The following is a 19,073-nucleotide window of genomic DNA, read 5'->3' as shown; positions in this document are numbered from 1 at the left end:
AATGGGGCCCTGAGCAATGACGAGCCTTTGAATAAATTAAACAGGAGGTAGTTCATGCAGTAGCCCTCAGGCCAGTCCAGGCAGGGCAAGATACAAAAAATGTGCTCTACACTGCAGCCAGGGAGAGTGGCCCTACCTGGAGCCTCTGGCAGAAAGCACCAGGGGAGACTTGAGGTCAACCCCTACAGTTTTGGAGTTGAGGATACAGAGGATCCGAGGTCAGCAATACTCCAACTGTGAAAGAGATATTGGCAGCATATGAAGGGGTTTGAGCTGCTTCGGAAGTGGTTGGTACTGAAGCACAGCTCCTCCTGGCACCCCAACTGCCGGCACTAAGATTGAAGTTGCTCAGGTGGGTCTGGCCTGGCAATGTAAGTGTGAACTGTTTATAGCTTGGTGGGCCCATGACACCTCAGGCCATCAAGGAAGAGATACGACGTATAGATGGGCTTGTGATCTGAAGGGTGGACTTGACCATGGACACTATTGCACAGGTTACCCATGAATGTGAATTATGTGATGCGATCAAACAAGCCAAGCGGTTAATGCCTCTCTGGTATGGAGGACGATGGCTGAAATGTAAATCTGGGGAGGCCTGGCACATTGATTACATCACACTCCCACAAACCCACCAAGGCAAATGCCATGTGGTTACCATGGTGGAAGCAACCACTGGGTGGCTGGAAATATATCCTGTGCACCATGTCACTGCCCAGAATGCTATCGGGGGCCCTGAAAAGCAAGTCTTATGGTGACATGGCACCCCAGAAAGAATCAAGTCAGACAACGGAAGAATCAAGTCAGACAACGGAACTCATTTCCGAAACAGCCTCATAGACACCTGAGCCAAAGAGTATGGCATTGAGTGGGTATATCACATCCCCTATCATGCACCAGGCTCTGGGAAAATCACACGATACAATGGACTGTTAAAGACTACTCTGAGAGCAATGGGTGGTGGGACATTTAAACATTGGGATAGACATTTAGTAAAAGCCACCTGGTTAGTCAACACTAGGGGATCTGCCAATTGAGCTGGCCCTGCCCAGTCAAAGCTTTTACGTACTGTAGAGGGGGATAAAGTCCCTGTAGTGCACATAAAAAGTATGCTGGGGAAGACAGTCTGGGTTACTCCTGGGTCAGGCAAAGGCAAACCCATTTGTGGGATGGCTTTTGCCCAAGGACCTGGGTGCACTTGGAGGGTAATACGAAAAGGTGGGGAAGTCCGATGTGTACCTCAAGGGGATTTCATTTTGGGTGAAAACAGCCAACGAACTGAATGGTATGATGTTAATTGGTATATAATACTGTATGTCATCTCTTTTATGGTTGCTATGTGCCATATCAAAGGTATTACACTATGAATTACCCAGGTTAATGAAGAATGAACTTTGATGAAACCGAGCAAAGTGCAATGGTGATGGTACCAGAACTGGCTTCAGCATGCAACAGTCCAACAGCACACACCATCTCTCCTGTCCTGAAAGACTGTTATGACAGGGAGCCCAAAGTCATGGACTAAATGAACTTGACGGACATTTTAGAGAGATGGCCCACAGACTAAGGGAATGATATCTGTGTGTATGCATCAAAAGACAGGAAAAGTGGTGTTGATTATTTGGAATGTATTGGAAAAAGTAGGACCTGTGCATGACATAGATGGTATAGCATCAGGGGATGTCGTCTTCTAACCCCAGTTAGCAACCAAGCACCACGTAGCCACTCGCTCACCCTCCCCCCCCCCAGTGGGATGGGGAAGAGAATCTGAAGAGCAAAAGTAAGAAAACTTGTGGGTTAAGAACAGTTTAATAATGGACATATAATAATAATAATAATAGATAATAAAATTGTAATGAAAAGGAAAATAACAAAAGGCGGGGGTAGGAAAAACCGAGGAAAAACAAGTGATGCAACTGCTCACCACCCGCCAAACGATGCCCAGCCAGTCCCTGAGCAGCAATCGCTGCCCCCCCGGCCAACTCCCTCTAGTTATTATACTGAACATGATGTCATATGGTATGGAATATCTGTTTGGTCACTTCGGATCAACTCTCTTGGCTGTGCCCCCTTCCAGCTTCTTGTGTACCTGGCAGAGCATGGGAAGCTGAAAAGTCCTTGACTTAGTGTAAGCACTACCTAGCAACAACTAAAATATCAGTGTGTTATTAGCATTATTCTCATACTAAATCCAAAACACAGAATTATACCAGCCACTACAAAGAGAATTAACTCTAAGTTAGAAGACTCTAAACCAAAAACAGGACAAGAGGTAATACATTCTGAGCTTTGGGATCTGTCAAGGTTTTGAGCCATGAAAAATTTTCCAGGTAAGAAGTGTTTTCATGTGGTAAAACATCAAAATACAGTACATGCACAACACAGATATCATTGGAAGTCAATGAAATCACTGCATTATTTCTGTCTCTGCAGAAAGTGCATGGAGATTTACCTGTATAGTTAAAAATGCCCTCTGGGGAGAAATACATCATCACCTTCCTCAGGACAAATCTGTAATCTGTAGCAGTCATTTCCTGATAAGTGAGATGTAGCCAACCAAATCAACAGAGAGCCAGCTCTCAAGCTCTAAGCATAATACTCATTATTTTGGTTTTTCTACTTCAGTAAGTAGTTTGGTACAATATGAACACATTTTTAGATTAAAACATTTGGTGCTGAGCGCTGAATACCCACAGTGTGTATATTTTGGGGTTTTTACTTCAGATTGGTTGTAGTCTCATCCTTTGGGTGAATTACTACCACCAGTTGGAGGACATTTGAGTTTCATCCAAAAGGAAGTCTCTTTGGTTCTGAACAGCTTTGCAGTATGAACAGAGCAGTAAGTGGGGATCACTGGGAGTTTCCCTATAAAAGGACTCCCAACCCAAATGCAAATCACAGAATTGCAGAATGGTTGAGGTTGTTGGGAAGGACCTTTGGAGGTCATCTGGTCCAACCCCCCTGCTCAAGCGGGGCCACCTAAAGCCAGTTGCCGAGGACTGTGTCCAGACAGCTTGATGGAGATGGAGATTCTACCACCTTGCTGGGCACCCTCACAATGAAAAGCTGTTTCCTGATGTTCAGAGGAAGCCTCCTGTGTTTCGGTTTGTGCCCATTGCCTCTGGTCATCTCACTGGGCACCACTGAGAAGAGCGTGACTCCATCCTCTTTGCACGTTTCCCTTCAGATATTTATACACATTGGTGAGATCCCTGCTGAGGCTTCCTTTCTGCAGGCTGAACGGTCCCAGCTCTCTCAGCCTTTCCTCATAGGAGGGATGTTCCTTCTTTGCCAAATGTAGATTAAACCACTGACTTCCCATTCACTTACTTTTGCCCTTCCTGCTTACATTCTCTGTTATGGTACCTGCATCTCATATATTTTCAGCATGGCATTGCTGCCTCCCTTCTGCTTGACATCACCAAGCACAGGACAGGGCTGACTGACAGAACTGCTCCAAGGGTTCTCCAGCAGCTGCAGTCAGGTGCCCAGTCCATTCAGTCTACACCAATCTTACAACCCACATGCAAATGGATGCTTGTCACAGGACCTTGTGTTGCCATGTGTCAGTCACTTGAGCAGATGCGCTTTCCCATCGTTTGGCTGTAAGCAAGAGAGTTTTGTCAGGGTTCCCAGCAGCCTTGAGAGCTCTGCAAAGGTGGATGTGTTTTATGAGTTTACGTGATTGGTAGGAACCTGTAATTAGTTTGGAAAGAGCTGCTGATAGCCTGTAAGTTGCCTGTTTTAATTCCTTTAATCCTTTTAACCTGAATAACCAAAACCCTAGTGATAGTACTTTCAGTAGTTTCATAATATACATTTTCTTACTGTGTGGGGGGAGGGTGGAAAGATTTGGTGGGACCAAAGGGATAAAGAGAATTGTGATGGCTACATGCAGTGGAAACAAGCAAAATGATTCATAATTAACCTCAGCAATAAATTAATTTAAACTGAGTAAAGATTTTAGAAATATAACATATTATGCATATATTGCATTAATTAAATGGTGGTCATTTCTAACAAATTTGCTTTACTTGCATCAGTACAGCACTGTGTGTAACTACTAGTTGTCTTTTTCCTGCTGTCAAATGATTGTTACATACAAAAGCAGTTATGTGCCAAGTAAATCTGGCAATGCTTTGCAGAAAGGCAGAAGTGTATCTTCTTGTGCTTGACTGATTTGTCAGTGTTGCCAGAAAACCTGGTTTTAGATCAGATATGAATCACAGTATGTTTAAGAATAATAGAAATTTTCAGTCTTTCTTTGTAAAAGCTTTGACTTTGAGAATCATTAATTTGAAATATGATGTTTATAATTTTATTTGCATTTTTTTTTAGTGTAAGTAGCTTGTTTATATATACTCCTGACTATTAATGAAGCATGGATTTTAGTGCTATTTAAAAATAACTATTCCTTTAATCAAAATGGTATAGGATTTGGTATTCTAATTTGAGTGAGTTTATTTAAACTAAAATACAAAGCATTTAACTTGTTCTTTATTTTTTATGCGTTGTATGCTCAATTTTTTAACATATTTATAGCTGTTTAATGTGACACATTTCTTCCAGAGAGTTACTTCTGAAACTTGTTAACACTGATGCTGAAAGGAGAAAGAAGTAATGCTACATAAAATACCAAATATTGTATTGACATTTATGTGGAGTAGACTAAAAAAATAATCTCATTGTTCAGTAGCATTAAACTACTGGAAAATTAAAACAAAGTTTAGCAGTTTCTGTATTCCCTCACAAGTCCAGTGTATTTTCTGCACATTTTGTGGCAAGGATTTTGTCTAAAATACTTACTTTGTAAAACTTGTGTTTTCTTTTTTTTCAGAGCACATTCAAATTTAAATCTGAGAGTGACATTCATCTGGCTGAGCACCATAAACAAGTTCTATACGATGGGAAACTTGCAAGTAGCATTGCTTTTACTTATAATGCGAAGGCTACTGATGCTCAGCTATGCCTAGAATCCTCACCAAAGGAAAATCCTTCAATTTTTGTACACTCCCCCCATGCTCTTATGCTCCAGGTTTGTGCTACTAAATTGTTGTTCTGTGATTACTGTTAGGTCAACATAATTTGGATAATAAGAGGATTTGTGTGCTAGTGTACAAAGAGATTGGTATTTTGTATTATTTCAGCTCTTAATATACCTATCACTTGAACTGTTCTTTCTTTGCGCACTTTCTGGAGAAAAAGCCTATTATTTCTTCATTAAGAAATATATACTTCATACCATAAGGCACAGTTTGCCATGATACCGAAGTTTTTCTGTTTAATATTTGCCTTTAAGTATAGTGATTATAATTGAAACATAAGGAATGAAACTAAGTTAAAACAAGTGTGATTTAGTTTGCACTCAATTCAGTGTTAAAGCGTTCCCAAGTTATGTTTGTAACTGTCCTTTAAAATTGAGATTAACTGAAGTTTTTCCTTTTATTTGTTTCTTTTATTAATTTAGGATGTGAAAGCTATTGTAACCCACTCCATTCACAGCGCAATTCATTCCATTGGAGGGATTCAAGTTCTTTTTCCTCTCTTTGCCCAGTTAGACAATCGACAGCTGCACGACAGTCAGGTGGAAACAACAGTTTGGTAAGCTTCTTTCAAGCAAGATAAAAACTAAATTAAGCTAAGAGTATTTCCATTTTTGTTGTGGAGATGTTTGATTTGTTTTCTTTTGTAAATGCTGTGACTTACATTTTACCCTTGTTTCTTTGAAAATAATATTTTTTTTAAAAAAAGTAGTTTGCTGTAGAGATATGTAAATTGTATTAATCTGATGAGATTCCAGATGGAACTGGCATAAAATTGGCTGGATTAAATGATGAATTCAAATCACTTGAGTCTTTAAGGATAGTTTTGTGACAGTTCTTGCAACTTCTAAAAGAAACCAATGTCCTATTATTTGACAGTGCAATGTTGTTTACTTTCTCAATGTTTCATTTGAGTTCATATTTAATAGCACTCAAGATTAACAAAAGAGATCTCCTTGCATATTAATACATGGTCAGAAAGCCATAGAGCTATGATCAGTTATTTTTTGGCCATATTACAGTTGCAACAGTGACTGGGGACACACCAAGAGAGTTTGAAACAGGGACACTTGAAGTCTCTGCTCTGATACTGTGGAAGTAACCCCTAGGTTGAAAAGCCTGCACAGAAGTTAGATGAATGCTTCCATGTGTAGCCTGCAGAGGACTGCTTAGGAGTCTGTCAGTACCCACGCTGACTTTTACAAAGCTACCTCAGCCGTAGTTATTTTTGCCACGAAGATCTCTTGCCACATGCTTGTCAGGGCAGGCTCCTATTCTAGTGGCAACACAAGATGTCTGAACTTGTCAGAACAAAGTATGTGGCCTAAACCTTTGGATGTAATGAAACTGAGAAGGTAGTGCTGAAGAACCGGTATGGTGCTGCCCTGTAGGCTGGTATGTAACCAAAACCAGCTAGAAAACAGTGTTTAGGGGCAGCATAAGCTGACTTTTGTATTTGAATACATTTATAAAACAGGTGCATAATTCAGAGTACACGGCTTATTTTCCTGCTTAGAATACTCTGCTGTTAATTCTTCTGGATACTTCCTATTGCATTAGATAGTTCAGTAACAAATTAGTGAACTGAAAAATAATTAAATAATACTAAAATTGACAACAGTTTTGAAAAATTTAACTGAAAGTGATACATTGGTGTAATTTCTTATGAAAGATCACTTGTCTCAATCTAATTTAAGAAATTCATCAATATGGTGAAGTTTTGTCAGTCATCTCTTTTCCCCTTTGGTAACTCAAATATGTGTAGCTAAGATGGCTGCTGGTTTTTATTTGTTTCTGTAGTGTGAAAAGTTAATGTATTTCATGAGAATATTTTAGTACAGTGTTAGATGTAATACCACAGTCTTAAAAATAACAAATTCTACTTCCAAGCAGTATAGCAGTGCAAATTATTTCATTCAATGTTAAATACAGAAAAGCTGGTTGTATATTGGCTCATGGGGGATATTTACTTTTTTGTAGTCTTTTTTCCAGTATGTACTTTGCATTGAAGTATTGTGAAGTAAGGGGAATAGAAAAAACAATGCTTGGTTTGAAATAAATGTGGAAAAAAAAATCCCTGTATGTTTTTATTTACTGGCACAGCAGTAGGCAAAAATGCTTTATTCCAATTTAAGGAAGATTATATGTGTATGGGCCCATACATGTAAATAAAATATATGTTAAATTCATTAATGAGTCTGTAATAAATGATAAAGCAGTAACTAGGTCTGTTTAAAAATGGAGAGCTAATATAATGTAAGTTTTATAAGTTGAGATAAAGACTAATTCTTCCCAAGTGTGTGGTCTTTCCAGTGAGTGAGAACATTCATAAAGTTCAATTTAAAATGTACAGGACATTTCTGGAGTTAGTTGAACTGTAAGTAGGAAAAAAAAGTTGTTCTTGAATAAATCAATGCGTTTCTTCTATAATTAGATTATATTCTAAAAAGAGATCTGTAATTCATTATGCTATATGATTGTACAAATGTGTAATGCAATAAGATCTGATCCTAACACAAGAACATATTCAAAAGATTTTTAAGCAAATGGCTGCTTGATGAGATGTAACTGAAATGTTGAATTACCATGGTTTTGGTGTATGTCCATTGTTTTCTTGTATTTAATTTAATAGGATGTAGATATTGAGAAAAATAATAGTTTAAGTGAACAAGGAAGTAGGCCAGTAAAGGAATAAAAGATTTCTGGGAGCAAAGAAAGGAGATAATGGGGAAAAGGGGCTAAACATGAAAAACAGGGCTACATTTAAGATTAGTTTGTGGAGTGGACTAAGGGAAGAAGTGCACTTACTGAGTCCTTTTCTTCTTTCCCCTTGTTTTTAGACTATTCTCTCTTTATTTGTTCCTTTCCAAAATGCAGTTGTGGAACTGTATCTGATACTTGTTTATACCCTTCTTACCTATGAAAATGTATCTGCAACAGCAACAGAGGGCTGCACCACTTCTTTCTGAAAAGTAGTTGGCATTCAGCCATTACAGTCTATGCATTTTTATAAGCAGATAATCTTTATGCTGCTTTGCCAGAAAAAAAAAGGTCCAGATGATGCTTGGTGAGAGTAGAACGTTATGTTTGTAAAGGCTTACTATGGCTGTGGAATTTCTTTCTTTCTGGTGGCCAAGTGGGGGGCTGAGAAGTTGCCCCTTGAATAGCTGTGCTGCCTTTTGTCTTAATGTGTTCCTGGGAGGTGGGAAGTATAAATAGCTTGACAGTGTAAGTGTCCTAGGTTTCCAGACTACTTTTCTGAATCCTTCTCACCTCCTTCTCTCCTGCATATCAAAATCTGTTTAATAAATTCAAGGTTCTCAATTATTTGGTTTTTTTTTTTTTTTAACATTAGAAGGGGGTTGTTAACAGGTCTATGAGGGAACACCTTGCTTTTCAATCGTCTTGGTCCACTTACAATTTTGGTTTAACAGTATTCTTTGTTAATGTTCTTTACTCCTGTAATATGTTAATCCCTGTGTGCCTTATCTACATCTTCCATGAGACCAAGTATTGAATTAACCTACAATTCTGCTTTTGAAGCACTGTATAGATTCTTATGCTCTCATACACTGAAATTAAAAGAATGGAAACTGAGTTCATATCTTAAGTATGTTTTCTTAGATTAAGTGATGCACCTGCTATTCAGGAGGGTGGTCCCTCAACTTGAATGCCAAGGGTGCTACTTTTCATCCTGATTTTCAGTACTCTGGTTAGAACAGATGATTTAGTGGTTTAGGGCAATAAGGTGTTTATGTAATAAGAAGAAATATAGCGTGCTTTTTTCTGTTACTGTTGTTGTTACCTTTGACTATACTATATGGGTAATATGATACGAAGGACTTGCTTTGTTCATTTGTGGTCTCTCGTGTATAGTTTTGAATTCATTTGGGTCTGCTGAGCACTGGCATAAAGGCTGGTTCTAACAAGGTATTGGGTGTGCAGTCTTTGGCACTGACCCAGTTACATCACAGAATAAATAACAAGTGTTGGTTCAGATGAGATTGTTGCTTTGGACTGTACCATATTGGGAAAATACTTGAAAGTAGAAGGAGCTGTAGCTGTTTGCTTAAATAGGTGAAGTCATTCCAAGAATTCTTTTATATACTTATCCTAGAAGTCACTAACTGGATTTGCTAGATTGCATATGCTATACAATAAAAATTAAAAATACTTTTACTGTTTATCGTACTAAAAAAATGCAGTGCCTAGGCCCACCTTAACTTTCTTAAAGGTGATATATACACCCACCTAAAATTTGTAGCAAAGTAAATGTAAGCATCTTTTCAATCAGTTTTATTACTGACATTATTTTCACTCTTTAATATAGGTAGCCCTGTTACAGAGTATATTGCCCACCTATTGTAAGTCAGTGAAATGGAAACATTGGTGAGGGTGGCAACAATATTTCAACTCCTGTTCTTCATTTTTTCTTGGAAATGTTTTGTGTGTTTTGCTTTGATCAATTAATATCTTGTAGTCATTTTTATTAGTATTTTTTTATATTCAGATGATGACTTTTTGGGTGCCTGTCTGTAACTAGTAGTGTTGCTGCATCTACTTTTTAACAGGTGAATAGTTTGATAGGAAATACGCAGTTTTCCTATCAGTTTCCACAGATAGGAAATAGCACAGCTTGATAGGAAATACAATTTGATGTCTTGATTTTTTTATTAGATTAATATGAAAAATCTGTGACTTTCCAGTAATTCTTAATAATGTCATTAGTTTAATTGAATTTATCTTTTAAGATCATGGTAGCAAACACAATGAATGCTAAGTAGTATCCTACCTACCTAATCTGTCCTCTTCTACTGTCTTTCAAGAATTTTCTTGTTTGCCACAGCTGGCCAAGGTATTTAAACTTGAGAGTGGGTAGAAAAGTCATCCTTTCTGAGGTCGTTGCATTTATCTTTGTGCCTCTGATGGAGAGCCAAGGTCCCGGTCCATTGCTGCCTCCAGTCTGCAATTTAGAGTTTGCAGAGTCAGGTGCTGATAACCCTCTCCTCATGCGCTTCGAAGGGAAGAAGGCTGAATATCACACCTGAAATTTCACATCTCTAGTATAACCTAGCTGTGCTCAGATGAAATCAGTTGTACTGTAATCTTCCCGAACTGTGGCAGCAGGAATGTGACTTGCCAAATCAGACTGCCTGGCCGATAGTTTATAATGAAAATACAGTCACTGTATCATGCGGTAGAAATCCTTTGTAAACTTCCAAACTGCTGTACTTCTGCATATTCCAGAAGATCCAGGAACTATTAAGGGTGGCTAATTTATGATTGGAGTCTGTACACCAAAATGTTGTGCCTGTAAGCAGAGGTGTGTAATGTCTTGCCTCTCTAGCTCTCCCACGCAACACCTATTCATCTGACTCGTGTTTAGTGGCATCAGTTTGGATGAAACACGTTTAGTAGTCTTCCCTTATTGTCCTCATCGTATGTTATGAGAAAAAGAAGTGGAAAAGGGAAAAGAAAGCAGTTTCCCCTTTCTCGCCAACAAGCTTACAGAAAGAAAAAAGGCAGTTAAACTGAAAGCTAAGGAGGCACTTTAGAGAGCTGCCATAGCTGAGGCTCATGGGAACTTGCTCTCCATCCCCACCATCTGTCCGCATCTCTTCTGCTATGAGTTTATCTTACCTCCAGCCTGGTTAGCGGAACCCTTCTTGGCTTTGCGGCACACAGGCTTTAGTGGCCATGACTGCATAAACACGAATGAATGAGTATTAGTAATTAGTAATGTAGCAGCAGAGCAATTGACTGTGTTAAAACATGCACAAGTGTTGGATTTCATGCTTTAGCAGTGAACATACCTTGATGAAAATCCCTTTTTGTATTCCCAACCTGTATTATAAGTGCAGTCAAAACAGTTTCTGAAATCTATGCTTACCCTTTGTCTTTGATTTTCTTCCTGAAGGAGTGAAGTAGGGAAGTGGAGATCATCTCACATCTTCTGTGCATCAAAATATATTGCTAATATATTACTAATGCTTCTCCTTGAGGATTTCTAAGTCCATGCTATGTTGGTGTATGATTTTCCTTAATACCACTTTATCTGTTTATGCTAAGATTAGTTTTCAAAAGTTATCCTATTAACAACCTGTGATGGAGTTCATCATACAAGCCTTTTGTCTTATTTTGGAGAAGCTGGAAATACAAATGGAATTAGTTTATAAAGGATCCTTCCCAAAGATAATCAGACAGAACAAATGCCTGCATCATTCTCTTTTACATAGCTTCTTCAAGTTAAAGCATCTGTTATTAATCAACATACTTACATCTTTGTAGCTACATGACTACTTTAATTAAAGGTGCCTTACGTAAAGCACAATCCAGATAACTTTGTAATAGACAATCCAAGATGAACCTTAAAGTAATTAAGGTAAATTTTTCAGAGAAAATTATCATGGGAAAGAGTAGACTAGAGAAATTGATCTATGTAGTGATTTTAAAAAAAATAATAAAACAGCAGCAAAAAAACCCAGTACAAATTTCACTTTTATCCTAGTGGTGCAAATTCCTGACTTCTAGGGTTTTCTTTATTCCTCCAAAGCTTTTGCCAACTGATGTTCTTAATAGAATGCTACATTTGTAAGTGAAGTCTTGGAAACTCGTTTCATAAGAACAGTTTATCTAAATTGTCCTGTATTTTATTCCACAAAATCTTAATAATTGTTTGCTTAGTGGGAACTACCAGTCAGTTTGGAAATTGACAAAGGCAGCTCTTTCTTGTTCAATGGGCATAAAGACTTAGTAATCCTGCGATTTCCACTGTGAGCTTCTTTTACATATAATACGAAAAGGTTCTTAAAAATTCCCATAGATATAAATGGGCAGTGAAAATGAAATATTTATGTATGTGTGTAATTTATTCTTATTTTTAATGAAGAAGGAAGTGTCATATTTTTGAGTTTTGAAGACTGTTATCTACAGAAGCCGTTGTTTTGACTGAAGATTGTGACACTGAAATGTTGTCATGTTGAAACATAATGATGAACTATTGAAACATAATAGTTAATTATATTATATCTATATTTAGATGAACAAAATAAGCTAGGTGGTATTTGTAACTTCACAGTGCACATCATAAGAATAACTGCCTGAATTATAAAGGTAGGGATTTCAAAATATATTTAATATGTATAGACATGAAAGCATCCTTAAGAACATCTTCCAGTCAGACAGTATATGCTCTGAAAACCAGTTCTGTGCTCCTGTTTCATTTATCAAAAAAAAATATTTTTCTGAAGTCTTCACAAGCAACATGTATTTTTGAGGTGAAAATCAGGCAACGCTGTAATAATGTAATTAATCTTCAGCTTTTTACGTAACAGTGTTCCAGAGACTTACTGTCTCTACAATACGCTAATTACAGAATAAGCAGTATCATAACCATTGGAAAAGATTCTCTTCATGTTTTAGTCTGCAGCCTTTTTTTTATGCTTCTTAGTAATGGAAAACTGCTGGAAAAATTTTGTCCTGAAATTAATTACATTTTCAGTAGAAATCATAATTCTGTCTGATTTAGTGTTGGTTGACATATATACTTTCATTGTGTATCTGTATCTTAGCTGCACTGCAGACAAACTGATCTGTTCTAGGCAGGGTGTGGTATAGAGGAGATGTAGGAATGGGCTGAAGTATCCTTTATATTTGCCTTTATATCTAGGGGAGTTGAAAATAGGCAAGAATGGAGAAATTTTGTATGGCAATGCACAGAATTTTGCAAGTTTAATGTGAGCCCTGCAGCAATCCGATGCATTTTAGTTGCTGGTAAGTTTGTTAAATTCTGTTTGAAAAATTGTTCATCTTAGAAGACAATCTTCTAATCACTATTATTTCCCCTGTGTCAACAGCAACCTTTTTAAAAGCATAATTTTGGCAACCTGGTTTTGCTGATAAAAATTTTTATAAGTAAAATCTTCAGGTTTAATTTATTTTCAGCTGCCAAGATGACTACGTAAATTGACTATCCTTAGAAATATGTTAAAAGTTCTGGATACAATCCTCTAAATTATGCAGTCAGTTCTTTAGAGGACTAAATTCTTAGAATGCAATATTGAGGAGAAAAGATCCATTATGTCAGTATGGATTTTTATATATAGAGAGATATATATGTACACACACACACTTAAATGTTTGCTTGAGGCCAGTCTGAATATGTGGAGAAAGAGGAGTTTTGAAGAGGTTGGGAAAGCTTATTTGAGAATTGTTAACTGTTGGGTCTTTTCAGGCAGATAGAATGCTCTCTAGCATAAAGTATATAAGATAGAGAGCATAACACGTAAAAATAGTGTTTTGTGCAACAGCTGTTATTTAGTGCAGTTTAATTCCCTCCTTCCTCCTCCAAAAGAGAAGTTGCACCTGAAACAAGTGTAAGCAAGATTTCTGGGAAAAAAAATCAGACTAAGCATGTAATCTGTTTTCTGCCGGTCTCTGATCATCTTCAGGTAGTAATAGCTTCAGTACTGTACATGAGGTGAGAATTTAAAAACAATTCCCTTTTGATTTTACAGTTCTTCTATCAGTTAAAATATTACAGATCTTTTAGTTACTTCATTTCCTGCATAATGATGTGGACAAACAGTTAGTTACATGTAATTATGGTGCTAATTTTCATCAGTACTGTGGTCCTATACAGTGTTCACCACAAACTTCATTGTGCCTCTCTGTGATTGCCAGGTGGTTCTCCTTAACTGCTGCTTTTTCTGGTACTTGGAATTTTTTTATGTGCTTGAAGGTGTAAAGTGTAATGATGCATTCATGTGTGCTATCCCAAGATTTGAATTACTGTATACTACAGACAAGTCTATTATTTATGGTGGCAATCTTGGGTAATGCAGAAGGATTAGAAGCTAGAGTTACTGCTTGCAGACCTGAGCTGACTCTGCAGAGCTGGCTTGTGGTGTTTTTATGTGTCTGGTTCGATAGATGTTAAAAGCCATTTTGGACTTAGCAAAAGGCATAGCTCATTCACAAAAGTATTGGCTGAATTAATACGTTTTCCTGCAACTAGAAGCATTGGCATCACTTTGCAGTGAGAGCTAAGGTAGCTCTTTGCAGAGCTGATGTGGGAATGCAGAATTAATCAGTTCAGTCACACCCCGCATAAAGATGGTTGATATCTAAAAAGTGAGATTTGGGCTCTATCTGCATCTGAATTAATAAACTTTGTTGATTCGGTCTTTCTTGCATAGACCCAGCTTGTACATTTCTGTGTCTGTGGCGTAGTTAAATATTAACTGGCCACTGATTATTTCTGAGTTGACTGGTGTGTTTTATGTGTACTTAAAAAGAAGAAAAGAGAGAAAAATCTTTATCGTTAGGGTGTCAGTGTGTCTTATAACTTGTATTCGGAGTCCTATCAGAATTTCAACAATTGTGTAGAGATTGTATTGATATGAGATAAGAATAACTCCAGCCGATGAGTTTACATCTAAGTTCATAGAATGGACAAATAAACTGCAGTACAAAGAAAAGGGCTTTTGATAAATCATTTATAGGAGTGGAAGTAGAACCTTTTAAACTTAAGTCTGGTGCCATGTTCATGGTACAGCAATCTTTTAAATCCATTTTAAGAATATTTTTTTGACTTTTCACTATAACATTAATAGTATTTATTATTATAATTTAGATCCTAATCCTGCAAAGATGTATGATGTTTCTTAACTTTATGCATAATGGGTTGTCCTCCTAAGTTTACTCATAAAGGATGATAGTAAGCACCATCTATACAGAATTTTCTTTGACCTATTCAATTTAAAAAAAAAAAAAGCAAACTAAATATAAATCTTCAACCCTTTACATAAGCTTCTTATGGATTGTCATTTAGTAAAAATGATGAGTATCTTATTTTAGATGACAAATACAATAGAAATGTTCAGTCGGGGTAAGAAAAAATTGATGTATATAACCTGGTTTGAAATTGATGTGACAGCTTGACAGGCTGTTTTGATAAAAGCTTTGGAGTACTGTAAATGGATATTGTCTGTGTTCTTTTACTGCTGACACTCTGTGGAGCATTCTGTATGTGATTTTAGACTGATTATTGTGACCATTTAACAATGAAGCAAGACAAGGCACTATTTCATGTTCACAGCATGTACTTTGCCTACACTGTGTACTTTTTGCATGGCAGCCTTGCTCGCCCAATAGAATAAATTTTGTTTTCCTCAGCACATTGATTATTTTTTGGTGCTGGCATGGATTAACCAATCTCAACATTTATTTCAAAGTAAAAGATTGTATTTGGAGAGCAAGTGAACCTTTAGCTGACTACATACTGTAAGTAAAGTTGAAATTTATGAAATGCAGGTTGAACATTTCCTTTAATTCACGTTTTCATAGCTGCAAAAGCCACAGTTTTCACCTTTGCCTGTGTCCACCAGCTGTGTGAAAACCTTCATGGTTGCAGATATTTGTCAGTACAGCTAGGAATTGGTACACTTATTTTATTTTTAGAAAAGGAATAATGACTTTATGTATGCATTGTATATGCAGTACAATGCATTCCATCATCTACCTTTTTTATATATTTGGAAAGTATCTTCAACAACATATTCAGCAACAGATTAGTGTATTTTTGTTTCTGTCTCACCACCCGAGTCAATTGTGATTTTTCTCCCATGGTGCATTGATCTGTCATGTTTCCGTTGTTGGTTTTCATAGCATAGTTTCACTTTCTTGCCAAGTCTGTCCCCTGAAATCTTTCATATCTCTTCTGTTTCTAAACAGTAACCTTTTCTGAACACTTTTTTTCCCCTCCCTGTGCTTTCTGAACACCTCACTTACAGATACTGCTGGGATGGGCTGCTGGGTGATTTGCTTGTGGCCTCTGGAGTCTCTCTGTGCTTTCCTAACTGGATGAAAGTGATTCTCAGCCTTTATTTTGTCAGGCCTAGATATTATTCTCATGTTTGGTCTGGAGAAAGTATGAAGGAAGCTCTTCAGCCTGCTGTTGTTCCACTGTGGTTTGTGGTGGGCGTCGTTGCCCGCATGCATGTTCAGCCATTTTATGCCTCATTTCTGTGGTAGTAGTGACTCTAGGGACTAGAAGCGTGGAATGATGATATACCTAGTGGCTGCAAATTTTGCTGTTTAGCATAGTTAGTCTAGATGGTAAAATGGTTGACATGGCCCCTGCCTTCATCATTCTAGCACTGTCAGCTGGATCCCACTCATCATCTCCTGCCTCTTCCAACTGCAAAACCTTTGCCTAGAACTGCAAGTTGCAGGACTGGATATTTAAAACTTGGGATAGTTTTTCTTCTTAGATAAGATTAGATTATAAGATATATAAGATATATAAGATAAGATTAGATTAGATAAGACTAGATAAGATGTTTAGTGGGTTTTCCTGTTAGTTCCTTTTGTTAACTTAGTGTATAAAGAAATTTGTCAAAGTCTGCATGCCATAATACTGCATTGGAGCAGCTCTCAACTGTGATTTTATAGCATATGCTATGAAACTGAAGGACTCTCTTGAAATTTGAGGAAACCTTGAACCCAAATCCTTCAAATACCTGCTTATGGTTAAGAAACAAAAGCAAGTCTACCAGTAATGTGTGTTTACATACTTAGAAAGCCAATTTTAGTAAGACACATAGTTAACTGAAGAAGAGTTAAGGACTTCAGATCAGGTCAAATCAGGAGAGCTGACAAAATGATTTTGCACTTCTATTTGAATATGAACTCCTACTCCTACTGTTGTAATATGTGAACAATCATTGGAGAAATTTGTCAGAAAAAGTAAGATTTCTATTATTTCAAGGAATTGTTCACCACTTTAAGCCTGTTTCTGTTCACTTAATAGCTGGTGAATATTGAGAATGTAACAGATTGATTTTCCTACATTGGTAATCTGAAAAAATGCTTATTCTTTACATGCAGTGCTACCCTGTTGGCTTTCTTGGTTGAGCTTCTTAAGAGTTCAGTAGCCATGCAAGAACAAATGCTTGGTGGAAAAGGCTTTCTAGTCATTGGCTACCTCCTTGAAAAGGTATGTTTGGAGGGTTTTTTTAATCTTTGTTCTTAGTATTTCTACTGTCATTGTGGTATTTTCAATCACTTAGCTCAAAGGACTGGTGGAATAAAATATATTTGTGGTATGAGATGTTTTTGATCTGTAATACTTGTAAGTTCTCTACAGGAGTCTTTTCATCTTCCTTATACTCTTATATGACAATATTCAAAGAACCAATTTTCTGGAGTTGATCCTGTTTGTCTAATTTATAATTTTACTTTAGATCTGTTTGTGAATCACTTTAGTGTATTTTCATTTGTGTTTCTCCACTCTCTGTCCCCCTAACTCTCATTTAGGAAAGTTCTCTTGTTCCCAGTTTGTACAAGTGTATCACAGACATATCATAATTTAGGTTTTAATTTCTTTTTTATCTGTATGTTAATAAAAATTAAGTTAATCCTCTGTGTCTCAGTTTTGAAATTGTTGAAATAGTTGCTCTGTGCTTTGAAGAAGAAAAACTAAAATAATTTCATGTCTGAGAGAAACAGTTGCAAGGGGCATGCCCTTTACTTGCTTGTTTTCAGACATGATGAGCAGTTATCACAAAACTGAGGTTCAGTTCAGATGCTTGCCTGAGGAATGTTACCTGCCTGCTGGCCCAAAGCCCTCATGTTACTGTGGTTTAATAATCTGAAAACAAACTACTGTACTAAGATAGTAATACTCTTACAGTTGAATCTCATGGCTCTGACATTCTTGAATGTCTGCTACTGTATTTTTCATTAGCATGAGCTCAGTATAACAATCATTTGAGAAGAAGTTATGACCAGAGCTTTGTTGTCCCATAATGAAGTTAAATAACAATAATCTTACCTTTAAAAATGTACTGAATTTTGAAGAAGAATGAAAAAAAATTTCTCTCATTCTGCTCCCTATGTTATTTTCAGATAGGGAAATACATTGTTATAGTAGAAAGATTTTACTTTCACTGAAGTAATACCTAAAAGTAGATTCTTTTCTATGCTTTTGTTTTCTGTACTAAGCAAGTGTGATTTAGAATGTCGAAGGACTAGTCTAAGGGTTTTTTTCCCAATGGTAGGTTTTCTTGTGATGTAACCAGAATGAATTTACAAAGCTGTTAGCTCCAGTTCTGTAAGTTATATACAGGCAGGCTAGTGAGCCCTCATGGAGTCCTTTTCTCCTGAATAGACCACTATGGTTTACGCACATTGAATACATTAATTTAGAATGTTGTACATGAAATTAAAAAAAAAAAATTTGCATACTATTCTAATTAACACCTGCTACAATCAATAAACTCAGGGTATGTGAATATTTAAAGAATTTTGATTGATTTCTGTCACAACATAATTTTAACAGCATATGCCATTTTCTGGGTTTTTTTATACTATATTCTCCTTAGCTGTAGTTTTTCAAAAGGATGTGTTTTATTTTTTCAGTATATGCTTATATTCAGTTGGCACACATGGCAGGAAAAGATCCTTTTGTTTCCTAGCCAGGCTCAATTTTCTTATTTGTAAATTATCTGTTGTTCATTTGCATGTGATCAAATACTTCAGAGAGGACACAAAGCTTTTTTTTTTCTGACTTGAACTTCAGAATAACATTTTTGTTCTTATTAGTTGCAGACTATTTATTGTGAATTGTGATGTACAAGCCAAAGGAAACTCAGCATCCAGGCTGAACTTGTATTACTGACAAATGGACTTCACTTCTAAAAATAACAAATCTCCATGTTCCCAGACTGTACTTACAGCATTAAAAGTAATTGAAACATTTTTTAGTGAAGGCAAGGAGAAAGATGTTTAGTGGGTTTTCCTGTTAGTTCCTTATGTTAACTTAGTGTATAAAGAAATTTGTCAAAGTCTGCATGCCATAATACTGCATTGGAGCAGCTCTCAACTGTGATTTTATAGCATATGCTATGAAACTGAAGGACTCTCTTGAAATTTGAGGAAACCTTGAACCCAAATCCTTCAAATACCTGCTTATGGTTAAGAAACAAAAGCAAGTCTACCAGTAATGTGTGTTTACATACTTAGAAAGCCAAT

The 19,073-nt window shown here is 36.8% G+C and overlaps 1 protein-coding gene across 4 annotated transcripts in view; it reads left to right on the top strand.

The window, feature by feature from the left end:
* Nucleotides 1-19,073, top strand: part of NBEA (neurobeachin) — a 532,307-nt gene that overhangs the window by 144,165 nt on the left and 369,069 nt on the right. For all 4 annotated transcript variants that reach the window (XM_075727933.1, XM_075727935.1, XM_075727932.1 and 1 more), the window contains exons 9-11: nucleotides 4,835-5,032; nucleotides 5,465-5,598; nucleotides 16,929-17,037. In XM_075727933.1, coding sequence (XP_075584048.1) covers nucleotides 4,835-5,032; nucleotides 5,465-5,598; nucleotides 16,929-17,037 — 441 coding nt within the window. The remainder of the gene's footprint in view (nucleotides 1-4,834; nucleotides 5,033-5,464; nucleotides 5,599-16,928; nucleotides 17,038-19,073) is intronic.

This window comes from Pelecanus crispus, chromosome 1, assembly GCF_030463565.1.
Source record: "Pelecanus crispus isolate bPelCri1 chromosome 1, bPelCri1.pri, whole genome shotgun sequence".
Classification (NCBI taxonomy): domain Eukaryota; kingdom Metazoa; phylum Chordata; class Aves; order Pelecaniformes; family Pelecanidae; genus Pelecanus; species Pelecanus crispus.
Note: the sequence above shows the minus strand (reverse complement) of the source record. Positions and strands in the feature narration are given on the sequence as shown.